A 25,610-nucleotide genomic window follows, 5' to 3' on the forward strand; every position below is an offset into this window, starting at 1 on the left:
TGAATGGACCTTTTACTCACGCATGATTTTGTAAAATATGCACGGTCATTTGGAAAACATTGGTTCACTGAGTTACACAGCTCTTTTAAATGTAGAGCCTCTTAAACGTTGGGAAGCTGCCAGGCTCACAGTGGCAGATACAAGTTTTCAAAATTTTAATTTTCGCTTGAAAGCTCAAATTTACCATTGGCAACAAATACTATTTATTGTTTTCCTTGAACGAACCGGCTCCTTTCATTTTTGAGAAAATATTTGCTAAATGCACCAGTTTGAATAACCATAGTTTGTCCAATGTCCTTTCAAGTAAAATGGTACTTTGTTTAAAAAGAAAAAAAAGACAAAAGCAAAGATACTCAACATCTTATATTATTAGGAAATTGCAAATTTGGGAATTCCCTGACAATCCAGTGGTTAGGACTAGGCGCTTTCATTGCTGTGGCCTGGGTTGAGTCCCTGGTTGGGGAACTAAGATCCCGAAAGCCGCTTGGCATGGCCAAAAACTACAATACAGTAAAATAAAACAGCAGTGAGATACTATTAGAATAGTTGAAATCCAAGGCACTGACAACAACAGACGCTGGCAAGGATGTGGAGCAACAAGAACTCTGCTTCCATTACTCGTGGGACTGCAAAATGGTACAGCCACATTGGAAGACAGTTTTGGCAGTTTCGTACAAGACTCCACATACTCTTACCATATGATCCAGCAATCGTGCTCCTTGGTTATTTACCCAAATGAGTTGAAAACTGATGCCCACACAAAATCTGCACGTGGATGTACAGCAGCATTATTTATAATTGCCCGAACTTGAAAGCAACCGAAATGTCCTTCAGTAGGTGAATGGGTAAAATAAACTAGCACATCCATATGATGGAATATTCAGTGATAAAATGCAAACGCACGGCAGGAAGGAATGCAATGACCACTACTACAATTTGGTGCCAATGTCTCACTCCTGCTAAGTTGCCAGCGTTTTGCCACCATTGCTTTTTGCATCATCAGTGCAAATGTCGACACAGTTTAAAAGGCAAATAACATCTCAGTATTATTATAGTAGTTTTGTCCCTAAAGACTCGAGGGGTTCATGGACCGTGTGCTGAGAACCACTCACCTAAAGGGAAAAAGCGGCAGGGGTAGGTGTAAAAGTAGAGATGATTGGGCACAAGTTGTGTTTGGCAGGTGGAATCACTGGGCTAACGAGTGTTCCTGCTGTTGAGGGTCTGGCCCACTTCTAGGTCATCCTAATAGGCAAGGGGGGCCAAGTCACTTTGGAAGCCATAGATCTCTTTAGGGGATGGATCTCTTAATCCACTGTCAAATCCCAGTCCAAATGAGTACAGTGTGGGTTGGAAAGTTTGGGCTAGATCTTCCAGGATCACTCAAAATTAGATGGTTCCATTAAGTTCAGTGTTGATGGTCTGTTATGTGCCAAGAACTGGACAAGTTACAGAGGAGGAAACAGAAATGATTAAGTTGTGGCCTCTGTCCTATAGAAGTATAATCATAAAAATATATAGAAATAATAAAATAATAATAGAATATAGGAAGTCATAAGTATTAAGTGAGGTTCAAAGTGCTACGGGAGCACTGAGGAAGAAATGAATTATGACTGGAGAAATCAGGAAAGTTTTTTTGAAAACTTGGGCCTTAAAGGATGAGTAAAATTTTGAGAGGAGAGAGGGAAATCAGAAGTTCTCAATAGTCTTGGGTGAACTGCGAGCATTCTGTGTTAAGAGAACTTCAGCTAGTAAATGAGCTGTGCTAACTCTTCACCTTTCCATCCCATGATTTGAACTTGTTTTTGTTCAAGGTGTTGATTTCCAGTTTATCCTTTCAGGACCAATATACAGAGACTCATGGCATCAGACATTCATTTATCCATAAAATAGTCCAAAATTTACAAAAGGAATTTCTTCATGGTTCTTTTCTAATAAAAATTCTCTTTCTGTCTGCACTGTGGAGAAAGAAGCCCTCTTTCAGATCTCTCAGTTCAATACCCTAAACATTTAGTGAGTGCCTACTATGTGCAGGATATATGTTATTTTCTGCAAGGGGTACCAAAGTAAAAACACAGCCCCTGCCTTCACAGAGCTTAGAGTCTCAGAGGAGTCAAATGTGTATGTAGTTAATGGCAAAGCATATTATAGGCTCTATAAAAGATACAATGTGATGGCGATCAGAAGAGGAAGACGTTAACTTCAGTGGGGAAATCTGGAAGACTTCATGGAAGCAATGTCTCAAATATGAATAGACTTGCCATAGGCAGTGATGAATGAAGGAGGATATTCACTCATCATGAGACAAGTCCACTTGAGCAAAGGTATAAAAGGGGATGGTGTGTTATGGGAAGGTCAGGTAATTTAGTATGACTGGGGGGCTGGGAGGTGAGTCTCATGAGAGATAAGCTTCAAAAAGCAGGTTGACAGCAATCTTGGAATGCCAAGCTAAGGAGTTTGGGCTCTACCCTGGAGGTGCAGCATACTCAAATCAGTGTTTTGGGAAGATAACAAGTAACCCCAGGAGGAATGGATGGGAAAAGAAAGGTCAGTTTGGAGGTGGCTGGAATTGTTCAGAGAAGAGATAATGCCCCGAATTACCTAGGAAGCACAAGCTGATATGGAATGGAGGGGGTGGATTTGAGAGACATGACCAAGACTTAGTGATGTCCCGTTGTGTGTGTAGGATGGCTTAGGGGTTCCTAACTTGGGACACTGATAGAATGGGAGCACGATCCAGGAGGAGGAACATGGGGAAAAGATAAAGGGTTTGGGTTGGCTGTCGGATGTGTCTGTGGACTGACCAGGGTATTGGAGAGGACGCAGTGGCAATTGACAGAGATGTACAGATTTGGGGATCGTCCATAAATGGCTGTTGAAACTGTAAAGGCATTGATTGCACTTGCAGAGGGAGAGCAGGGTCTCTCAGCCTTGGCAGTATTGACATGTGGTCTGCATGTTCTTTGTCGTTGGGGGGATGGGTGAGGTGGGGGGAGGGGCTCTCCTTGGCATTGTAGGAAGTTTAGCATCCTTGGCCTCTACCCACTAGATGCCAGTAGCACACCTCCGCCACCAGTTGTGTCCAACAAAAATATCTCCAAACATTGTCAAATATCCCCTGGAGGGCAAACTCAACCCCATAGAGAACGATTGCTCTAGGAGAGAGTGCGGAGTCAAAAGATGGCCAAGGGCAGAACCTTTGGGTTCTAAGGTCACGGTCAGAAAGGAAGAGCACACTGGGAGAGATGGGGGTGACTGTGTCACAGATGGGGTGGCCAGTGGTGTAACAGTCTATAAAGAGGGTTTTGGAGACAAAAAAGGCCTTGGCAGTGGGGAGAGCTTTTTTTTTTTTGCGGTACACGGGCCTCTCACTGTTGTGACCTCTCCCATTGGGGCACAGGCTCTGGACGCACAGGCTCAGCGGCCATGGCTCACGGGCCCAGCCGCTCCGCGGTATGTGGGATCTTCCCCGACCGGGGCACGAACCCGTGTCCCCTGCATCGGCAGGCGGACTCTCAACCACTGCACCACCAGGGAAGCCCGGGTAGAGCTTTATGATCTTTCAGGGAGCAATTCCAACTGAGCCTCCTGAACGTGCTTTCTTCTTGTTCGCTAGCCTTTTCCCTGAGACCTACAGGAGTCAACTGCCCCCTTGGGCCATAAATGAGACTGGGATATACGTCAGTGTACCACAAAGTTTGCCTGGTTGCTTTGCAAGCTGTTCATGTTCCTCTTCCCCGATTTTCTCATTCCATTTGCTCTATTAGTCTCCTTTTTCATTTGTAATGTGCTTTAGCAGAAATATAGAAATATATACCCATACCATTCAACCCTGATAATAACCCTGCAAAATAGCTTTCATTCTTATTCCCATTTCGCAGATGAGGAAACCAGAACTCCCAGAGGGAACCTTGCCTAAGACAGCACAACCAGGGAGCCATAGAGCTGATGCCCAAATCTTCTGATCACGCAGGGACTGAGAACACTCTTCATCACACCCCAGTTGCTTCTTTGGTTGCAACGCCTACCATGTAGCATCTTTTCCTTACAAAGTGACTGACACGCCCCTTCTCCTGGGATGGAGCCTTCCTCGACTGTGAAGGAATCAGTGAATTCTGTTCTCTTGTTCCCTAACCACAGCACCATTTCTGCTCACAGAGTATTGTTTGGTGCCTTACTGAATGTCTCACCTTGTGAGGGTGTTAGCCAGATGGTCTTTTTCCCTTCATCATTTTCTTCTTTTTTTGGCCACACCTTGCGGCTTGTGGCATCTCCGTTCCCTGACCAGGGTTTGAACCTGGGCCGTGAATCCTAACCACTAGGCCAACAGGAAACTCCCAGATGGTCTTCTGACAAAGGGTAACATTGTAATCTTTGTACAGGTGAGGCCAAGCCTGTGGCAATTCTGTATGGTGAGGATGAGGGCAGACAGGTCACAGATGTGCCCACAGATGTGGGCACTTCGGAATCTCCCTAATGGTTGCTGGGTCTAGGCCAAGGGTCATCTCCCTCAGGGACACCAGTGTACGTCCAAGGCTTGCAGTGGCGTACCAGACCCCAGTAACTCCTCAACTGTTGTAACTCTCCTTCCCTCCCTGGGAATCCTCTGTCATTTCCTCCTGCTCCCCACAAACTTCCTACTCTGGCCCTTTGTTTCTTGGCACCCCTCATGTTCCCTTAACCACCAATTCACTTAGCATCTGGAATTCTTAGTAATAGTAATCACAAAAGCCACCATTTACTGAGGGTTTTTAAAGTACCAGGCATAGACAATGGAGGTAACTGAGGCTTAGAGATGTTACATAAATCTGTCCAACGTCACATAAATATTAAGGTACAGATCAGCATATCTAATAGAAATGTAATTTGAGCCACATTGGTAATTAAAATTTTCTATTAGCCAAATTAAAAGAGAAAAGAGAGGCTTCCCTGGTGGCGCAGTGGTTGAGCGTCCACCTGCCCATGCAGGGGACACGGGTTCATGCCCCGGTCCGGGAAGATCCCACATGCCGTGGAGCGGCTGGGCCCGTGAGCCATGACCGCTGAGCCTGCGCGTCCGGAGCCTGTCCTCCGCAACGGGAGAGGCCACAACAGTGAGAGGCCCACGTACTATTAAAAAAAAAAAAAAAAAAGAAAAGAAACAGGTGAAATTAATTTTATCAATATTTTTTATTTAACAATATATCCTAAGCGTCTATCAACAGTCCAATGGATAAAGAAGATGTGGTATATATATACAATGGAATACTACTCAGCCATAAAATAGAGTGAAATTTTGCCTTTTGCAACAACATGAGTGGACCTCAAGGGTATTATGCTTAGTGAAATAAGTCAGACAGTGGAAGACAAATACTGTATGACAGGGGTCCCCAAGCCCCGGTCCTCGGACTGGTACCAGTCCACATCCTGTTAGGACCCGGGCTGCACAGCAGGAGGTAAGCGGCAGACAAGTGAGTGAAGCTTCATCTGCTGCTCCCCACCGCTCCCCACCGCTTGCATTACCGCCTGAACCATCCCCCCCACCCCCCCACCCCCATCCGTGGAAAAATTGTCTTCCACGAAACCCATCCCTGGTGCCAAAAAGGTTGGGGACCCCTGCTGTATGATATCACTTACATGTGGAATCTAAAAAATACAACTACTGAATATAACAAAAAAGCAGACTCACAGATATAGAGGACAAGCTAGTGGTTACCAGTGGGGAGGCGAGGGGGAGTGGCAATTTAGGGGTAGGGGATTAAGAGGTGCAAGCTACTATGTATAAAATAAGCTAAAAGGATATATCATGCAACCCAGGGTATATAGCCAGTATTTTATAATAGCTATAAATGGAGTATAACCTTTAAAAATTGTGAATCACCATAGTGTACACCTGTAACTTATATAATATTGTACATCAACTATAACTCAATAAAAAAATAAGGCACTTGGGAATTCCCTGGCAGTCCAGCGATTAGGGCTCCGCACTTCCACGGCAGGGGGCACAGATTCGATCCCTAAGATCCCGCATGCCGTGTGGCCAAAATAAATAAATAAATAAAGCACGTTACAGATTTTTTTAAAAAGGGGAAAAAAAGATCCAAAACCTTCTTCCAACATGTCATCAATATATAAAATTACCAAAGAGATATTTACAGTCTTTCTCTCATCATAAGTCTTTGAGATCTGCTGTGTGTTTTACTCTTACATCTCATCTCAGTTTAGACTAGCCACATATCAAATGTTCCACAGCCATTTGTGGTCAGTGGCTACTGTACTGAACAGTGAAAGTATAGATCAAGGATTCTGAGCCACCTCCGCTTGGCTGCATTGTCGCCTTTCTAAGGACGGTGAGGAGCTGGGCAGCCACATTCTCTGTGAAAGCAGGCTGATCCTGTCCCCCCAAATTCAGGTCTGAAAAAGATAATAATCTTATCTAATTGGGACTAAGATTTCATTATAAATGAGAATAAAGGGTCTCCAAATGTTACAGAAGTCCAAAATGTATTAGACTCTTCAAAAAAGCATTTGTCAGGGCTTCCCTGGTGGCACAGTGGTTGAGAGTCCGCCTGCCGATGCAGGGGATGTGGGTTTGTGCCCCGGTCCGGGAAGATCCCACATGCCGCGGAGTGGCTGGGCCCGTGAGCCATGGCCGCTGAGCCTGTGCTCCGCAGCGGGAGAGGCCACAACAGTGAGAGGCCCGCGTACCACAAAAAAAAAAAAGCCTTTGTCAGAGAAGCTGCCATTTCCCTCTTGGAACCGCTACTTCTTCTGCGATGGGACAGGAATGTTTGTTCCTTTCTGCGCATCCCTGTTATTGTTCTTTTATCTCCATAAACACTGTCCAGGAAAAGTGGATTTTCTCTGGCCTGGAGCCAGGTGGGTGGAAAAATCCTTTGCCCTGGGCCGTCTCTCTTGTCCCTAGGGCAGTCGCATGACCGTTTCTGACGGGGCTCACCCACCGACATGGTGGCCTCGGAAGGGACGTGCAGGACTGTTGAACTCTGGAAGGGAAGGAGGGTTGGTGAGCCATCATCCCCTGGTTTGAGCAGCGGGCAGACCTTCGATCCAGGCACGGTACTAGGCACATGGCATGTGCTATCCTTTTACTCCTCAGCACCACCCTAGGAGGTAAGCATCCGCACTTGCAAAACCCAGGCAGGTGAAGAGGTCCACTCAGGGTGTGCAGCTTTCCGACACCGGCTCAGGATTACAGCATTCCAGACTTTGGGGGTTTCAATGCTTTCTGCACTAAAACAGACATGGGAACAAGGGTTGTCCAGCAAGAAATGTTCATATCTGCGTTCTGTTTCCATGTGAACAAGGTCTGGCAGGGTGCTTAGGGTTGATTTCAGTCTCTAAGAATTGGGGATGAGATACTCAGAACATAAAACAAAGGAGATGGGGGGCTTCCCTGGCGGTCTAGTGGTTAAGTCTCTGCGCTTCCACCGCAGGGGCCACGGGTTCCATCCCTGGTCAGGGAACTAAGATCCCCGGCATGCCTCGTGGTGCAGCCAAAAAATAATAATAATAAAAATAAAAATGAGACGGCTGCCCTTTCTATATCAGGAAACCTAGGAGGACTGCTTGATCTTACTTTTCTTGTTCCTGACAAGTTAGAAGAAATGTGGTGCCGGGGAGCCCTGCCGCTTTAAGCCTAAGCCCCGGTGTCCCAGGAGACTTGGGAGGGAGGTGGAGAGTGCCCGCCTACCTGGGGAACCTGCGCGAGGTGTGGCCGGAGAGGCTTGGGATGCGAGGTGGGCGGGGGCAGGCTGAAAGTTGGACAAGCAGGAAGTGAACCGACGGCTGCCCGAGAGGAAACAGACTAGGCGAGCGTCCTGCTGCCGACAGGCCCGAGCCGCTCGGAAACATGGTGAGAGAGCGGGAAACTAAGAAGGGGCTGATTTCACGAGCAGCCAGAGGGGGCTGGGGCCTGGGGATCAGCAAAGGAAAGCTGGTGGCAAAATCTGAGGGCTGGGCCCGCGCTGACTGTGACCTCTCTTCTTTGACAGCTGGGCTGCAAATAGGTCTGAGCTGCCTGGGCGGGCGTTCCTGCTCTTCTCTGCCCCCTCCCTCCCCTGAGCCCTGAGCTGGCCTGGAGTGGAGCTTCGGTGGGAGTGGGAGATCCTAATTCATCTCCTCCTCCAGCCCTCCGGCCTTCGGGTGTCGTGACATTCCTGGGCAGTGCCTCTGCCGTTCCCAGCGCAGATTCCAGCCCAGCGGCAGGAATCCCGCTCCGCCTCTCACTTTATCCCTGTACAGAAACCCAAAGAATTTGTCTCTCCGTCGAGTCCAGGGAATCTCCATAAACAGGAGGAAGAGAGCTGAGGGTTTGTAAAAAAAAAAAAAAAAAAGTCAGAAGTTGGTTCTCTGTGATCCTCTGGTTTGGACCCACGCCCCTGGCTTGGGTCTGGGAGTCTAGTGGGTCAGGGAGGGAGGAGCTTAGTGGTGTTTTTCCCTCCCTGTTCAAAAACCTTATCAGAAAGCCTGGGGATGAGGCATCGGCCAGGGAGGACTTGCCCTCCATTTCCCCCAACACCCAGGCTGCTGTTTGTATGTTTCATACTCGCCTAAGCAGGCAATGGCGTGGTGCCTGCGCGCGGTGCTTAGTGGTGGGGAAAGCAGAAGTTTGTGGCCCAACGGCTGTCTCTCGTGGGGCCTTGTGAGGGACTTGGAGCCTGGTTGCCGTGGCTCAGGCTGCCCAGGAGGCCGGAGCAGCTCTCCAGCTGGTGTCTTGAAGAGAGGGCGGGTTAGGCTAGGGGAGGGTGGTCTGCGGGGGGAGGGGCACAGACAGGCATTTTTAATGAGGACCGGTGGGATCTGGGAATTCACAGGTTAATGGTGGCGCTGTGCCTTGTGAGGTGCTGGCTCAGCAGTCTCCTCTGACCCTCTCTGAGGAACAAGGAAGCAGTGGAGAGGGCTTTGGGGGTGTGTTTCTTGTCCTCTCACGTGCCCTGAGAACCCACAAAGAAGTTGGATCCAGTCTGTCTCCTAGCGTGGCTCTCACCATCTGGGGCTTAAAAATGCATTTGTTTTTTGTTTGTTTGTTTGTTTGTTTGCGGTACACGGGCCTCTCACTGTTGTGGCCTCTCCCGTTGCGGAGCACAGGCTCCAGACGTGCAGGCTCAGCGGCCATGGCTCACGGGCCCAGTTGCTCCGCAGCACGTGGGATCCTCCCGGACCCGGGCACGAACCCGTGTCCCCTGCAACGGCAGGCGGACTCTCAACCACTGCGCCACCAGGGAAGCCCCAAAGAGCACTTTTTTTTTTTTTTGCATTTGTTTTTGATTACACAAGTACTACAGGAAAACATTCTCTTTGCAAACAGTTCAAACATTACAAAAACTGAAGTCCACCTAAGGCCTCCCCCTCCTCTGGCCTCTGAGGCTGCGTCTCAGTCCCTCCAGCACTCGGCCTAATTAACCCCTGTGTGGCTTGCCAGGAGGAGGCGAGTGGTGGTGGAGGAGATGACCGTGTGCGAAACCTGCAGAGTGAAGTGGAGGGAGTCAAGAATATTATGACCCAGAATGTGGAGCGGATCCTGGCCCGGGGAGAAAACTTGGACCATCTCCGTAACAAGACAGAGGATCTGGAAGCCACAGTGAGATGATGGGGGAGCCCAGTGGGGGCCAGGGGAAGAGGGGGAAGGAGGATTAGTGGGGGCTTGAGGCTTGGTGGTCTTGGTGGCAGAATGATCCGGAGGGAAGCCTGCCTTTTTACCTGTGTTGGGAATTGATGTGAGCTGAATCCCCACTTCTGATTCTGCTCTATTCCACTGATTGGTACTGGGGTCCAGGGAATGGGCTCAAGGACTGGGGCTGGGGATGCGGGGGTGGACCCATGGAGGCATTTTGTGAGACAGATAGATGGCTCAGTCAGCCTGTGCTGTCTTAGGCTTCTCCCCTATGAAATCGACTTTCCCTTTGAAGGCTGCCCTTGACAATCATTTGGACCCGGCCTCTCCAGAACAAAATTACTGGCTCCAGAAAATCCTCTTAGGGCCTTTGGCCTTCCCCAGGAGTTATTAGGCAGGGGGTGGAAAACTGTTAGAGTCTTGCTGAGCCAGCTTTAAAAAGAAGCTGGGAAGAGGAGTAAAAGTCTTTGATCCCAGGATCCTCTGCTGGCTGAAGGCTGGAATAATATCTCCCACACATCTTGCTAGATCTCATTCTTCTCTCCCTCCAGCCAGAGGCTGAAGCCAGCTGCTCAAGGAGGGAGTAACTCTAAAGTTCAGCAGAGGGCTGGAGACTAAGATTCCATGTCCACGGGGAGAGACTGTCCATGGCTTTCTGAGTCCTGTGTGTAATCTTGAGCATAGCTCCTTTGACTCCCTGGGACTTAGTGTTTCTTTCCACAGCCCAAGCTGGGAAGCATGGCCCAGGGAAACAATTTCTGCAATTCAAGTTGGGAGAGGAAGAGCATTTTCCCTCAGTTCCAACCCCTGGACTGCTCTGGCCCCTCCTCCAGCTTCAGCGGTCCTCATGTGGCCAGAAGTTATGGAAGCAGGGGGATGTGTCCACCTGGAGCCTGCACCCCTCAGCCCCAGTGTCTGCCCTCCCAAGGGTGGGTTGTGCTGCCAGCGTCACAACCCTGGGTGTGAGCATGCGTCAGTGGCCCCTCAGGGTGCATGGCCGTGCGGGGGTAAGAAGAGAAGGGGGCAGGCAGGGGACCAGAGGGAGCCCAAGAACTCTAAATTTGAATTGGTTCACCAGATGGTTGTGAAGGTACATCTGTCAAGGTAGGAGCACAGAACTAACGACTTTATTTAGCAGTCTGTTACCTCAACGTAGCACTTCAATGTTTAGAAGTATGGCGTGTGGGTCTCGGTGTGCTCATCCCAGTGGCAGGAGGCACTGGGTGATTCTGCCTTATTCCCAACAGTCCGAGCACTTCAAGACCACATCGCAGAAGGTGGCTCGGAAGTTCTGGTGGAAGAACGTGAAGATGATCGTCCTCATCTGCGTGATTGTTTTTATCATCGTCCTCTTCATCGTGCTCTTTGCCACGGGTGCCATCCCTTAAGTAACTTAGGGAACCCCTCTCACCCAGCCCTCTTCTTCGGGGGCAGCCTTCCATAGTGGGTGCCAAGAGGGGCCCTCTCTCCTGTCCTTCTCCACAGGGAATGCTGCTCCATCCTCCCAACCCTCATTCTGGGGCCCCTCTACCACACTGTCTGCCCCAGGGAGCACCTTGGTCCCCAGAAGGAGAAAGCTGGACTGTGGCTGTGTTTCAGGGGTCCTCAGAGTTGGTTGGAGAGACCCAGAAGGGCCAGCACATGGCTGGGAAACTGACGGAACTGAGGGTGGCCAGTGGGCAATAAAGACCTTTCAGTATCCCTATGCATGTGAGGTACTTTCTCCCTTTCCATTTTGCCTTTGGCCCTTCCATTTCTTTTCTCCCCAAGGACACCCTCTGGCAGAGATCCTCCCATTGGAGGCCCAAGCTGTTGGAGGGGTGGAGAGCATGTTTGGAGAAGAAAGATGGAAACTCGCTGTCTTTCTTTATCTCCCCTTGTTCCATCATTGTCACTGGTCTCAAGAACAGGAATTGTCTGGAGGTCTTGGCGTATGGAAAATTCAAAACCTTCCCAGCATTTTAGGGTAGTATGTAAGACTCTTTTTTTTTTTTTTTTTTTTTTTGCGGTACGCGGGCCTCTCACTGTTGTGGCCTCTCCCGTTGCGGAGCACAGGCTCCGGACGCGCAGGCCCAGCGGCCATGGCTCACGGGCCCAGCCACTCCGCTGCATGTGGGATCTTCCAGGACCAGGGCTCGAACCCGTGTCCCCTGCATCGGCAGGCGGACTCTCAACCACTGCGCCACCAGGGAAGCCCAGTACGTAAGACTCTTAAGTGTCCCCTCTGGGTCTTACCATCTCCTTGATTAGTTTTCTGCTGGAAGTGTTAGCCGAGACATGAAGCCTACCTGGGCAGAGCATTTAGGAACCTGGTTAAGGGCCTCCCACCCCTCCCATCATTGCCATTTCTCTTTGGTGGCCCTGTTGTAGTCTTAGGGTGAGGGGGTTAGAGGAACTGAGCTGCTTTTCCTTCTCTTGTGAGTCTGCGAGTTCTGTTTGCTTTTGTCTGCTCCTGTCCTTCTGGAACTCAGCAGGGCCTCTGGGTCTCAGCTGTCCTGAGCGGGTGAGCATCTCTCACCCGTGTCTCGTGGCTGGGCACAGTCAGTGTCACAGGACAGGGCCTATGGCCTTCCTTCCCCTCCGTGGACAATGGGCCTCTCTGTCTTGGGCCTCCCTGCTCTCCACCAGGTTCCACCATCATTGTCACTCTTCCCAGTGCCCAGTGCGCCTTGGTTTGGGGGAAGGGTTCACGTCATCTCTGTCCCTATCTCCCCCATAGGCTTTCCAGAATTGAAAAGAACCTGATTTGGGGAGGGAGTCTGGAAGGGGCGGGGTTGGGAAACAGGACTGGGGACTAGTACTGCCAAGTCAGGTTCTAGAATCATGCTCCGGGGACTTCCCTGGCGGTCCAGTGGTTAAGACTCCACACTTCCAATGCAGGGGGCGTGGGTTTGATCCCTGGTTGGGGAATTAGGATCCCACATGCCGCACAGTGCAGCCCAAAAAAAAAAAAAAAAAAAAAAAATAGAATCATACCCCGCAAACTAGGAAGGGAGGAAGGCACAGAAGAGACCCTGGGGGCAGACTTTGTCAGGACCCTGTCCATCCTCTCTCTTCTCAGTCCACTCCTGGACTTGAGGTCCAAGCAACTGGGGTGATTGGGACCTAGTCTGTCCAGGCTGGGGGTGGGGTCTGTGCTCACATGGGGCTTAATGTGGGAGAGGGAAGGCCCCAACCCCCTTCCTCAAGAGGGGCCACCTTTGAGATGCTGGGATGTTATGGGGTGAGATAGAGAACAGGTGGCTGGTGGCTTCTCTGCAGCAGTGAAAGGGCAGGCTGAGGATAGATAGATTCAGCTCAGGAAGGCTCTGGACAGGTTAGACACACCAGCCTCCCTCATCCTCCAGCTGAGGAAGGGGGTCATATCAGGACAGGGCTGCACTTGCCCACGTGGTGAAGGGGAAGGAAAGAAAAACCTAGAGCTAGCACCTTCTCCATGGGGATCTGTTTTCTCTTTTTTTTTTTTTTTTTGCGGTACGCGGGCCTCTCACTGCTGTGGCCTCTCCCGTTGCGGAGCACAGGCTCCGGACACGCAGGCTCAGCGGCCATGGCTCACGGGCCCAGCCGCTCCGCGGCATGAGGGATCTTCCCGGACCGGGGCACGAACCCGTGTCCCCTGCACCGGCAGGCGGACTCTCAACCACTGCGCCACCAGGGAAGCCCTGTTTTCGCTTTTAATTGAGGTGAAATTCGCAAAACATACAACTGACCGTTTTAAAATGTACCCTCCAGTGGCAGGTAGTGCACTCATGATATTTATTGTGAATAAACTTTATTTAGTTTCAGAACTTTGGCGTGGTCGGTTTTTGGTTATGGGTGAGTTGCACTCACCAAGGTGGCAAAGACCCTGTCCGGCTGTTCACTGCGTTTCCTGCGCCTGGCACAGTGCAGGACAATGGCGCTCCTACAGGTGCTTGTTGAATGAATAAATGATTCCTCCCCAGATCAACCCGGTCTGCCTGAGCTGGGATGCAGTTCCAGAGAGGATTCCCTGAGCCCGTTCCAGAGCCCACTCCACTGGGACCATTTCATAGGCTGGGGTCCCAAGCTGTAGACCAGGCACCAGGCCGATTGGGCGGAGGCCCCACTTCACCAGGCTGGGGAGTCATCCCGAGCCGGGCGCCGGCGGCCCGGGGAGAGGTGCCGAACCTGTATCCCAGGAGCCATCGCCGGCCGCTTCCGATTTGACTGATTTGACTTGGTTTCGGTCGCCGCTCCCAGAAGGCTCGCCCCCCGCCCCCGCCAGGCAGGCCCCGCCCCGCCCTCCGCTTCCTCCCAGATCCCTGGCACTGCGGCCGCTCGGGCAGAGAAGCCGGAGCGGCGAGGCAGCGGCGGCGGCGATGGTGAGGGCCCGGGGCCGGGGCAGAGGGCGAGCGTGGGGGGTGCGAGGCGGGAGTCCGAAGTCCAAGGGCGGGGGCGTCCTTCGGGACGGCGCCCGGAAGCAGGACCGGGGCCGGACCCTCGGCTCGTCGCGCGCATCGCGGGAGGGAAAGGGCGGCGTGCGAGGGTCCCGGCTGCCCAGCGCCGAGTGAGCGGGACTCCGGCTTCCCACTTGCCGGGGCCAAGCGGTTATGAGCACCGGCTTCGGAGTCAGACTCCGGGCTGAGATCCCGGTGGTGGCCACTTACCCGCTCTGTGACCCAGCGCAAGTCACTTAGCTTCCCTGAGCCTCTTTTCCCGCATCGTGAAGTGGGGTCAGCGATACCCGCCTTGCTGGGTCCTTAGGAGGTTAGAGGAGATACAATGGCAGAGACCTGCCTGGCCCTCAGAACCTGCTCCTGAGAAGTGGTGGGTAATGTGACCTCTTCAGCCCTTCCTGGAGCTGTGAGGACACAAGTCTGGCCCAGGGGTTGGAAACCTGAGCCGATCCTGTGGCAGGGTGTTGGAGGGCAAACTCCTTCCCCTGGAGACAGAGAAAGTAAGATGTTTACTATAAAAGTTCCACTGAAGTTATCAGAGTGTGGCATAGCCTGACTCCCTTCTAAGCCGTACCATTCTTGAGTTGAGTCATCCCCCACTCCTGCTGTAGACTCTGGCCTCTGTCCCCACTTGTCATTTCCAAGGCAAAGGTGTCAGGAGCAGTTGGTGCCAGTTGCTTCTCCCCTCCCCTGGAACTCCTGGGAAGTTGTGCCAGGCAGGAAGCAGGCTTGGTGCTTTAAGAGTCTGCCATGGAGGGACTTTCCTGGGGATCCAGTGGTTAAAACTCTGCCCTCCCAGTGCAGGGGGCACAGGTTCGATCCTTGGTCAGGGAACTAAGATCCCACATGGCAAGGCCAAAAAGAAAAAAAAAAAAAAAAAGATACTGCCATAAAAAAGAAAAAAGATTCCGCCATGGAGAAGGCAGCAGAGGTGTGATGGATGTGGATGTGGCCTGGCTGGGGGTCGAGATGCCTGGATGGCCTCGTCTCCAGGGAACTGGAGGCAGGAAGAGGAAGCGGGGCAGGAAGGTAGCACTGAGCTCTAAGGCCAGGCCAGGAAACTGAGGGAGGCCCAGGGAATGGGACGGAGCCCAGAGCCCACTTCCCAGCGTGCAGAGCAAGGAATCAGGCAGGGTTAGGATGGGCTTGCGGCTGGCCCTTAGCCCTTGGTGAGAAGAGGAAACATGAAATGAAGGCTGAGGCTGTGATAATTTACTGGGGGTGACTGGGAAACTCTGGGACTCTCACAGGTTCATCTGAGGCAAATAGTGGATCTGAGCCTGGGGATTGATCTCTCTCCCCCAGCCATCTCCTAGCCCCTTCCCTCTGTTTTTTTTCTCTTATTCCTGCCCCTTTGTCCACCCCCAGCACTTTCCCTTCCTTCTTCCCATCCGCCTTCCCTACCTGGTCCTCTTCCTTTTCCTTCTTTTCTCCTCTTTTCTGATTCATTCAGTTAACAGGTGTTTCTTGGGCATTTCCTTCGTGCCAGTCCTGGTGACTGGTATAGGGGATAGAGTAGGAACAAAATAGTGATGGGAAAGATAGAAACTGAATGGGTAATGAATTCACTCATCTTGTAGATGGTCCTCACTCAGGCTCTGTGCAGAGAATTTGGGTTTTGAGCCACAGGCCTCCCTCATAGGCACACAAGTTGAGTTGGCAGCGTCAAACTTGGTGAGTCTTTAGCCAGCCAGCGAAAGCATTTGGCTTCCCTTTACCCGCATCCAGTTTCACACCGGGGTTAAGAACGTGATCCTCGGAGACTAAGTTTGTTCAACTCCCAGACCTTCTGCTCACTGGCTCTGTGACCTTGGGTGGGTGATTTAAGCCCTCCGAGCCTCAGTTTCGTATAAAACTGGGATGAGAGTACTTTCCTCAGTGGATTGTTGTGAGGCTTAAATGAGAGAAAGTGAACAAAACTCTAGCAGCACAGTTCTCAGCTCAGAACATGTGCTCATTGAGTGGGAGCTATTATTACTGTCAAGAGGGAAAAGCTTCTCAACAGCCTGCAGCGCCTGGTGGAAATAAAATCGATATAGGTTATCAAAGGCCCATGTCAAGCTTTATATTTAGGTTAGAAACGATTAAGTGCACAAGGTGGCAACAGGGAAGGGCTTGCTTGGCTGTGTATTTTGTAAAAATAGTTAAGAGGTTTTACTGACCACAGGTGTGGTTCCTGGGATCTGACAGCTAAAAAAAAACCTAGGGAAACTTGGGTTACCGCAATAATAGCTATTATTTATTGAGCATTTAGGATGTGTCAGGACTTGTGCTAAGCACTTTATTTATAACATGCCACATGCCTTAGCTAATGTTATGGGAGATATTATTGTCACCACTTTATAGATGAGGAAGCGGAGGGGTCAGAAAGGTCATATCCCCAGTCTTTAGTCACTCAGCTGGTGGGTGAGTGGCAGAGGCAGGATTTGAAGGAACCCAGGGCTGTAACGCAGAGCCCGGCTCTTAGGCTCTGAGCTCAGGCGAGCGCTGACCCAGGAAGGAGGTGATACACCAGGTCGCTGCCCGGGTTCCTCTGAAGATGACAACGGTGACAGCTGGGATAGGGTTTCGTGGGTACTAATCAGGAAAGAGGGGAGACAGGAGAGTTTGGACGGGGAGGTTTTTAAGAGCTTTCTTTTCAGAGGAACCAGCTGTATTTGGCCTGGAAAAACCCGAGGAGAGATTTGAGAATTGAAGGAGGGATATTCTGCACACCGGACACACAGTCTGTCGATTTCCTGTGTAACTACCATCCTCCGTCTGCCAATAATGCCGCCCCTACCCAAGCTCGGAAGTGCCTCTCACCCTCCCTTCCTCCCTCACCCACCCTTCCTCTCTTGCCCTCCGTTCCTCCCAGCCCCCCGGCCTGGGGACCTCTCCACAGACCCTTGCTGATAGCATTTCTACATGCCTCCTGGTGGCCTCTGGCCTGAGTTATCTCACTTTCGTTCATGCCAGTCTACCACCAACAGAGAAAGTCTCCTGAAGCCCCTCCAGGCTCAGAAACCTACACAAGCGCTTGATGCATCCCTCCCTGCACGGGAGCTTCCTCATCTTGACTTTCACCCTCTGCCAGATCCATCACTGTCCAGAGTGTGTCTCTGTTTGCCCGTGGCAGTAGTCTCCACCACATGCCCCCCCCGCCCCCCAGTCTATTTCGGTTCTCAGGAATCACCTGTCTGTGGGCGGCTCAACACTCGCTCTTTGTATCTCATGGGGTAAACTCATTACTCTTCTCTAACTGTATCATACACGCTTCTTTCCCCAGCCTATAGCGATCTTTTCAAGAACCGGCCCAACTCATTCAGAAAATATTTTCCACGCGTCCACGCTGTGCCAGGCACTATGCTGAATTCTATGTGGCCGGATGCAGCGTGGCCGTCCTCCGGTCTCTTACCTCCTTCCACACCTCGCAGTTCTTTATTTGAATCACCGTGCCAGCAGAGACCTGTGCATACAGTGTCCTTTTTCCTCTGGTTGAGGGGGGCCGAGGAGGGCTAGAGACTTGAGCCTCGGGCCTCTGTGTTCCCTGGAGCGAATGTGTTCTTTTAGGCCTGGGTCCATCTGGGCTCCGGACAGGCCTGGCTTCGCAGTGGGGGAAGGAGGCTACAGCTTGCAGTGGGAGGCACAGCCAGCTCTCCTGAAGAATGTGACCCGACATCACCCCATGTTGGAGAATAAGATGACAACAGCTGTAACACTTAGATTAGAAAAAATGAGATGTAACATCCCACCAATCTCTAGCAGTGATTCTCATCTTTGAATCTTGGTCCATTCCCAGGTTTTTGCCTTGGACTATTTGAATGTGAGAGACTCAAAGTAATGGAGACATGTTGAATCATTTAGTCATAATAAGAGTGGTGATGGTGGTTGACTCGGGAAGACTCAGGAGATGAGTACACCTTCCCTGCTTTCTTCATAATGCTTCCTTGTTCCCCAGCTACTCCTTCCCCCAGCCCATGAGTGTACCGCTCTGTCGTGGTTTGCCAGCCCCCTTTCGAAATGGGTTGCTTTTCTAGCTCATGAGTAAATATTGACCTACTTGGGTTTCAGATGCCTGCCCCTCGAAACTCCTGCTGGGCTAGATAAACACACTGGGATAACAAACTTGACAATGACAGTTGCATTTGGATAAGTTAGAATGCATTTGGCTCACTCATTGAGTCCTTGCGGATGGTCAGCATTGTGCTGGCCTCCTGGGCCTCCAGGCTGGTGGCAGACAAAGGCAGGGCACTGGCCCCTGCCCTCCCCCTGGGAGCTTGTGGTCCAGTTGGGGAGATAGGATTCATATACTGGGAATGCTTGGAGGTTACATGCAAGGCAGCTGCAGGGATCCTGAACGGGGATTCTTGGCTGAGTAGGAGGTGGCCCTCTGTGACCACCAGATCCCTTCCCTTTCTCTGGTTTTAAGTGGAATTCAGTCAAGTGCCAAAATGTCTGCCGCAGACAATGGGCAATATAGTCTGGCAGGAAAGGGAGCTTGGCCCATGCTCTGTGGGGAGGAGATGAGAACAGGGTAGGGCTCTGGGGGACAGGGCTGGGGGAGGGGGTTCCTGTGGTTTGTTAATCCTCTGGGATTCATCTCCCGACATGTCCCTGGACCTCCAGCTCTTACCAGGGCCTCCTGCCCTGGGTCTCTCCCAGTTGCATGTATCCAAAGCCCAGTTTCTTTCTTGCTTGTGATCCACGTGTTCTTCCTCTTCCTGGCCTCTCCCCCAGCTTGGACCCTGCATCTCCCTTCCCAGTCCTCTGAAATGAGCTGGGTTCTTTTGTCAGGTGAGGCTGCTGCCCAGGCTGGGAACTCCAAGGGCTGGTCTCTCCTGTGTGAGTTGAATCCCAGTGAAGATCCTGGCTAGCTGGAAAGCTGGAGGCCAGAGGCCAGGGAGGCCGAGGCTCCCAGGCAGACAGCGAATCGACTTTGAGCATTGATGTGGGAGCAGGGTCAGGCCAGGAGGCAGAACTGGCCTGACCAGTCAGAGGCTGGAGGAGGGAGGGGAGTGAGATCTGATCTCAGTTTGTGTGTGTGTGTGTGTGTGTCTGTGGGGTTAGGCAGAGGCTATAACGTGTGGTGATCCAAAATTATCTCTCTAGCTCAGTGGGCTGGATCTCCTTCCTGTCTGGCTCTGGCCAAGTAGCTTGGTTCTGTGTTCTTTGCTGCCTCCTTAGGCCAGTGGGAAGCCACAGGGCAGGTGCACAGTAGGTTGAGGCCATCCTAGAGCAGGTGAGCCAAGTGTCTGCTTTGTGGGACGGTGGGTCCTGGGAAGGTCCCATCCTCAGGCATCTTAGAGGAAGCTGAAATGCTGGAAGTCAAGGCTGACCTAGGACCTGCCTTGATGGGCAAGGGGAGGAGCCAGAGGTGAGCCGTACACACCCAAGAGGCCAGTTCTTCCTTTCGCACATATCAGACCCTTACATGAAAGGCGCTGTTCCCCTTACTCATACACTGTGCAAGTGCGCACGCACACGCACACACACACACACGCATGCGCGCAGTGGGGCAAGGAGGCCTCTAAGTCTCAGGACCAGATGAGGGCCAGGCGGGGGCCTCATGTAGCCCTGACCTTGGGCTTGGTGTCCAGGCAGGGAAAGAGTTGGAGCGGTGCCAGCGGCAGGCGGATGAGGTGACAGAAATCATGCTCAACAACTTCGACAAGGTCCTGGAGCGCGACGGGAAGCTGGCGGAGCTGGAACAGCGTTCAGACCAACTCCTGGACATGGTGTGAGGCCTGGTGAAGCAGGGAGGGGGAGGGAGAGGCTAGGAGGGGCCCTCAGAGGGAGCTCTCAGGCTGTGCTCAGGGTCTCCCGGCTGGCCGTTGGTAGGGCCTGAGGCTCACCCAAGGGCCAGTGTGGGGACTGTGGGTTTCTTGAAGCATCCCTAGCCTAGCTATGCAATGGGTGGGAGGTCTTATGAAGTGTGAAGGCCTTGGTTTGAAGCTGTGGATCTTCCTAAAGGTTGAAGACTGGCATTGTTAACTGGGGGTGAGCCTGTAGCTCTGTGAGTCAAGGGCTACACCAGTGTGGGAGACCAGGAGTCAGGCTGGGAGGGTCCCAGGGCAGGCTGCGTAGAGAAAGGGAGCTGACAGGATGGGGAGGCTGCGGGAGGAGTCTAGGCCTTGTCAGGGCTGGGTTGGAAGGAGCTGGTCCAGGGCTCTGGGGAAACCACTAACTCCTACCCTGTGTCTGGGGGTGTCCACAGAGCTCCGCCTTCAGCAAGACAACCAAGACTCTGGCCCAGAAGAAGCGCTGGGAGAATGTCCGTTGCCGGATCTACTTGGGGCTGGTAGTAGGCGGTGGTCTGCTCATCCTCCTGATTGTGTTGTTGGCCATGTTTCTCCCACAAAGCAGCAAGGGCAGCAGTGCCCCACAGGCCCAGGATGCAGGCGCTGCCTCAGGGACTGGGGAATGACACAGCTGGGCCTGGAAAAGAGGCCGAATAGCCACACTGGTCGGTTCTGGTCTTCAGAGAACCCTGGAGTTTGCTCCCTTCTGAGCCACCCCAGTGAGCGTGGAGGGGCAGCACCAGTTTGTGCACCTTTGTTCCTTCCTATCACACCAGAGACTGGCCTTGAGGGCAACCTGCTGCGCTGGCCATGCCAGGGCAGCCCCACATGGAGCTTAGTAAAAGCTGCTGTTGGGTTAAAAGCTGGTGTATGTGTGTCTGTGTGTGTTTGAAGGTCTTCACATTGGTTCATCTTGATCTGCCTCCACCCCTGGGGCTGCTTGGAAAACAGAAAGTCCCAAAAGACTTCAGCCTTGGGAGGTGGCCCTTCTCCCTTCTCAACTTGATCCAACCCTACAGACAGATCCTTCTGGGGTGCATGTGTAAAGACACAGCAGCCCCCAAGCCAGACCCTTCAACCAGTGCCCTCCAAGTCTGTTTCCCTGAGAGTGAAATCTGTTATTTTTCTGAGTCTTGGGATGTTCAGAGGACCCATGGGACTCCAGATAGGATGACAAAGAGGAAAGCACTTGCAGATCTTTATATCACAAGGTTCTCACCTTCAGAGAGACTTTTCCCTTTGAGCACCTCTGCTGCAATTTCTCCCTCAAGCTTTACACCAGATCACAGGTGGGGTAGGTGGCAGGAAAGGGAAAGGGCTTCCTTCTATGGTGCTGTAATGAAGAGTCACAAAGTTTGCCCTGTGGGAAAGAATTGGGGCTTTTCAAAGGGCCAGGGAGGCAGTGCCTTCAGGGCACCAAGTAAGATCGTTGGGTAAAGGCCAGGGAAGAAGGAAAGGCCCTACCAAGACCTGGGAAACAGGGCAGCCACTGCCTGAACTCCTTAACTGCATGTCAAACTCAAGAGTGGGTGGGAAGGGGAATTCAGGGTGCAACAGAAACAGTTCCTTGTTAGGTGGAGTGAGGGCTACTGACGGAGAAACAAGAACAAACCATCGAGTTGTGCGGAGCTGTACCCGCACAGAGCGTGTTACTTTCCCTAGGCTCACCACCATCTGCCTTTCCTGGGGAAGATGGAGGCAAGCACCCGGTGCTGCACTTAGGTGTGAAACACCACTAAGAGGCCCTGTGAATGTGGACTTGGGTTTTACATATGTAACAAGGGATAATGATACTAGTTCCCAGGATGACCGTGAAGAGTATTTATACCCTATGTACAATATCTCTCAATGTAATGGTTCTAGATGCCAACTAAATGGTAGCTATCATCCAAATCATTTAGTGCAGTCATTCTCAACCTTGCCTCACGACAGAATCACCGGTAGAGCTTATTAAAAAAATACCACTCCCAGGCCTAGATCAGTTAAATCAGAATCTTTGAGGCTGAGTATCAGACAAGTTTTTTTTGTTTTTCTCCCTAAAGCTGCAACCCCTCCTCTTCTCTCTCCAGGAGATTCATGGGTAGCCAGGGATGCAAACCACTTGTTTAATTCAAGCCACTGGTTTTACAGAAGCTGGGGGAGAAGTTGAGCAATGGGCTAAAGGTCACACAGATAGTTCCATGAGCTGGTAAGGCCCCAGATTCCCCTTCAGGGATCGTCCTCCTCTCGGTTGGGGAGGCTGCCCCAACCTTTATTATTGGGCCTAACACAGAAGAAATGAGCAGGGAATTTTTGTTTGTTTTGCGGGAGTCGTGAAGCGCCAAGTCCTGAACAAACTAGAGTGCAGAAGTGCCCGGCGAGGCCGCGACAGAGCAGCGGGAAGCACCCTGACACCAGGGCTCCCTAGGCTCGCAGAACCGTGATCCCTGGGCCAGGGCCTCCCTCTCTCTCTCAGAGACCTCTGACATCTGTCCTGCCGAGACTCTCTGAGCCGCAGAGCGGACGTTGGACCCCTACAGCCCAGACCCTTGGTTTTTCAGGGCTCTAGGGACGCGATCCACACGTCACTCCCACGAACCTACCCTAGGCTGGGACTGCAAGACGGAAGCTTTCTGACCAGCCCCGGCCCCTGCCATTGGTGTCAGCCTTTGGTCACCTGACTTAATCGAGCCAATGAAAGGTGATAAAATTAATACTTCCGCTTTCCCTCAGGCGAAAGAGCCACTGTGCCCGCCTTTCGGATGCTATGATTGGTCACACTCCCTCAACTCGCCAGTTTATTGGCCAGCACCGCGAGGCTGAGGTGCAGCGGGGTCTGAGGGCTGTGGCAGGCCCGCTGCCATGGCGTCTTATTTTGATGAACACGACTGCGAGCCGTTGCACCCCGAGCAGGATGCCCGAACCAACATGCTGCTGGAGCTCGCAAGGTGGGTGCGTGGGGCTGGGAGGTAGGGCTCACGCAGCAGGTTTCTGGGCTGAAGCTGGCTGGAGAAGGCGGATTATCTGGGGGCAGTAGATTCAGAGGAGGACGGATGAATAATCTGGAGAGTTAGTTCCACAGTGAGATTCGGGGGAGGTCGATAATTTGGATCGTCCTTGGAGGGGCCCGGGCAAAGGGGTTCTGGAAAAGACGAGCTGGAGAGTCGGGGGAGTCGGGGCCGGAGGGCAGTGGGTTCTAGAAGGTACTGGAGTAGGCGGGTCATGGGGGCGGGGTAGGGGCCGTGTGGCTGTGAGTAGACATATTCGTTAGGAACTCCAGGCATGGAAGCCACACGGCCACTTGGAATCTGGCTCTACCAGGTCATTCCTGCGTGGCCTGGGTAACTTCTCTGAGCTGTTGCCTCATGTGTAAAATGGGAATAAACAGCCTGCGTGCTTGGGGTTGTCTGATGGCAGCTGTAAGCCATTTCCCGCTGTGCTTTTTAGGTAGTGAGCACTACTGAGGGGTAGCTATTAGTACTAGTAGCTGGGCAGAGTATTTACCTGTTAATGCTTAGTGGACTGCGGGGGTAATGAGAAAGTATGGGGTGTTTTTGTTTTTTGTGTTTTGGCTATGCTGGGTCTTCGTTGCTTCACACGGGCGTTCTCTAGTTGCAGCAAGTGGGGGCTACTCTTCGTTGCGGTGCGCGGGCTTCTCATTGCAGTGGCATCTCTTGTTGCGGGGCACGGGCTCTAGGCGCAAGGGCTTCAGTAGTTGCAGCACGCGGGCTCAGTAGTTGTGGCACGTGGGCTTACTAGTTGCGGCACGCGGGCACTAGAGCGCACGGGCTTCAGTAGTTGTGGTGCGCAGGCTCAGTAGTTGCGCTCGTGGGCTCTAGAGCGCGGGCTCAGTAGTTGTGGTGCACGGGCTTAGCATGTGGGATCTTCCTGGACCAGGGATCAAACCCGTGTCCCCTGCATTGGCAGGTGGATTCTTAAGCACTGCACCATCAGGGAAGCCCCGAAAGTATGATTTTTCTTCGGTTCTGACCTTGGATTCTTCTTCCCAGGTCCCTTTTTAATAGGATGGACTTCGAAGACTTGGGGTTGGTAGTAGATTGGGATCACCACCTGCCTCCACCTGCTGCCAAGACTGCAGTTGAGAACCTCCCCAGGACAGTCATCAGGGGCTCTCAGCCTGGTGAGAACACTAATTCTTTCCACTATTTGGGTCAGGTCTGCCAGACCCACCCCCTCTGGAAGCCAGACTATGGTCTGGCCCTTCAGTTTTCCAGGCCAGGTTGGGGCAAGAAGTGTCCTTCAGGAATGGGAGCTGGGAGGTAGGACCTATAGCAGCTCTCCTGATTAGCACTCCCTCCTCAAGAGCTCAAGTGCCCCGTGTGTCTTTTGGAATTTGAGGAGGAGGAGACTGCCATTGAGATGCCTTGCCGTCACCTCTTCCACTCCAACTGCATTCTGCCCTGGCTGAGCAAGGTACTGCTTCCTTTTTCCCGGCCCTCACCCTGCCCTGGGCCCAGTTCTCAAGCCGCTTTCTGTTTATGGACTACTGGGGGGATCAGAGACGGGAGAGGGATAGGGGTGGGATTTGGGAGCTGGAGACGGTTTTTAGCTTATCAAGACCAGACGTGGGCTCGTACACTGCACTGCTTTTCCCAGACAAATTCCTGCCCCCTGTGCCGCCACGAGCTGCCCACTGATGATGACACTTATGAAGAGTATAGACGAGATAAGGTAGGGGGCTGGGTAAGTGGAGTGGGTGGTAACGGGGCTCCCTGAGTCCGACCTTGATGCTCTCGTTCCCCACCTCAGCAGGCCTGAGGCCTCATGGTCCCTGACCCTGGCGGCCTTCCCAGTGATTTTAGTGAGGGGCAAGAGCCTTGGCATCGCAGGTGCCCAGGGCCTGAAAACAGCGAGCCAGCCCCACGGTGGCTGCTCTGTCCTTTCACCCACTGGCCTTGGGGTACGGCCCCTGCCCAGCGTGCCCTCTTTCCTTCAGGCTCGCAAGCAGCAGCAGAAGCACCGACTCGAGAACCTCCACGGAGCCATGTACACATGAGGTGGCTGGGACGGCACGCCAGTCCTCCTCCACACCACCTTCCTCTTCTGCCTCGAATTCTCATTAAAAGCTTCTTTACCCGTCCTGCCGCTCCACTGCTCACAGGCCTGGGCAGGCATTCTGTACCCTCCAGTGGGCCTCTACTGCTATGGGGGAAGGTGGTCCTGAACCGTAGAAGGTACAAGGCTGCGTATCCCTCTCTGCCAAGCCTGCTGGCCTCAGGGCAGTAGGGCCCAGGTCAGGCACTTGGCCACCAACCGGACCAGCCAGGGCTTGGGCCTCTGTGTCTGTGGTTGGAAAGCAAAATGTGTCAGGGTCTGGCAGCCAGTAGTTACTTAAAAATGATGAAGAAAAACTAGCCCATCATCTCTCTCCCTCCCCCTGCAATCTGTAGTCAACCTTAGAATCCCAGGGGCTTCTAACGACATTTTCAAGTTATTCTCTGTATCCTCCCTTCCCCATACCCCTTAGTGTGGAATCGAGCTTTAAACCAGACTCTGAGCAGGACAGGAAGTGTGAAAGGATCGAGTCGGCTCTTTAGACTGTTTCAAGGCCCAGAAAGGGCTTCAAGCCCTTGCGGGGTATTTGGGTAGCACTTGGCATCCTTTGTTTTTGGCAGTCCTGCTCTCAAACAGCAGTGGGCACTCAGGACCCTTCCTGGGCGCAGAGGCTTTCTCCCATCCTTTGCCTAGGGAAAGCCAGGATCAGGCCCTCTCCGACTCTCCAGAACAGACTACAAACATGCAAATTAAATTCTTTTAATAGATATATATATAAAAAAAGTACTAAAATACCCACGTGGTTCT

The 25,610-nt window shown here is 52.2% G+C and overlaps 3 protein-coding genes across 7 annotated transcripts; all 3 read left to right on the top strand.

Moving 5' to 3' along the window:
• Window positions 1-7,731: 7,731 nt before the first annotated feature.
• On the top strand, window positions 7,732-13,398 carry VAMP8 (vesicle associated membrane protein 8). Of its 2 annotated transcripts, none has more exons than XM_082643256.1 (3): window positions 7,732-7,849; window positions 9,419-9,577; window positions 10,858-13,398. In XM_082643256.1, the coding sequence occupies exons 1-3, from the start codon at window positions 7,847-7,849 to the stop codon at window positions 10,996-10,998; spliced, it is 303 nt and encodes a 100-aa protein (XP_082499382.1). In that variant the 5' UTR covers window positions 7,732-7,846; the 3' UTR covers window positions 10,999-13,398. The 2 variants fall into 2 exon arrangements, with proteins under 2 accessions (XP_082499382.1, XP_082499381.1); XM_082643255.1 differs by lacking the exon at window positions 7,732-7,849 and adding an exon at window positions 8,455-8,529.
• Window positions 13,399-13,664: 266 nt separating this feature from the next.
• VAMP5 (vesicle associated membrane protein 5) lies at window positions 13,665-20,670 on the top strand. Its single transcript, XM_082643034.1, has 3 exons — window positions 13,665-13,953; window positions 19,608-19,745; window positions 20,225-20,670. Exons 1-3 carry the CDS (start codon window positions 13,951-13,953, stop codon window positions 20,432-20,434), a joined length of 351 nt encoding a protein of 116 aa, XP_082499160.1. The 5' UTR covers window positions 13,665-13,950; the 3' UTR covers window positions 20,435-20,670.
• Window positions 20,671-22,522: 1,852 nt separating this feature from the next.
• On the top strand, window positions 22,523-25,597 carry RNF181 (ring finger protein 181). Of its 4 annotated transcripts, none has more exons than XM_082643030.1 (5): window positions 22,544-22,735; window positions 23,798-23,928; window positions 24,112-24,221; window positions 24,405-24,479; window positions 24,745-25,597. In XM_082643030.1, exons 1-5 carry the CDS (start codon window positions 22,650-22,652, stop codon window positions 24,802-24,804), a joined length of 462 nt encoding a protein of 153 aa, XP_082499156.1. In that variant the 5' UTR covers window positions 22,544-22,649; the 3' UTR covers window positions 24,805-25,597. The 4 variants fall into 4 exon arrangements, with proteins under 4 accessions (XP_082499158.1, XP_082499156.1, XP_082499159.1 ...); XM_082643033.1 differs by lacking the exon at window positions 22,544-22,735 and adding an exon at window positions 23,067-23,108; XM_082643031.1 differs by lacking the exon at window positions 22,544-22,735 and adding an exon at window positions 23,071-23,128.
• The last annotated feature ends 13 nt before the right edge of the window (window positions 25,598-25,610 follow it).

This window comes from Mesoplodon mirus, assembly GCF_964341445.2.
Source record: "Mesoplodon mirus genome assembly, chromosome: 14".
Lineage (NCBI taxonomy): Eukaryota > Metazoa > Chordata > Mammalia > Artiodactyla > Ziphiidae > Mesoplodon > Mesoplodon mirus.

Coding starts and splice junctions, on each gene's coding strand:
- RNF181 (XM_082643030.1), top strand. CDS start 22,650: ATGGCGTCTTATTTTGATGAACACGACTGCGAGCCGTTGCACCCCGAG. Junction 24,222..24,404: donor TTCTGCCCTGGCTGAGCAAG/GTACTGCTTCCT, acceptor TGCTTTTCCCAG/ACAAATTCCTGCCCCCTGTG. Junction 24,480..24,744: donor AAGAGTATAGACGAGATAAG/GTAGGGGGCTGG, acceptor TCTTTCCTTCAG/GCTCGCAAGCAGCAGCAGAA.
- VAMP8 (XM_082643255.1), top strand. CDS start 8,470: ATGAGGCATCGGCCAGGGAGGACTTGCCCTCCATTTCCCCCAACACCC. Junction 8,530..9,418: donor CAACACCCAGGCTGCTGTTT/GTATGTTTCATA, acceptor GTGGCTTGCCAG/GAGGAGGCGAGTGGTGGTGG. Junction 9,578..10,857: donor CAGAGGATCTGGAAGCCACA/GTGAGATGATGG, acceptor TATTCCCAACAG/TCCGAGCACTTCAAGACCAC.
- VAMP5 (XM_082643034.1), top strand. Junction 19,746..20,224: donor CAGACCAACTCCTGGACATG/GTGTGAGGCCTG, acceptor GGGTGTCCACAG/AGCTCCGCCTTCAGCAAGAC.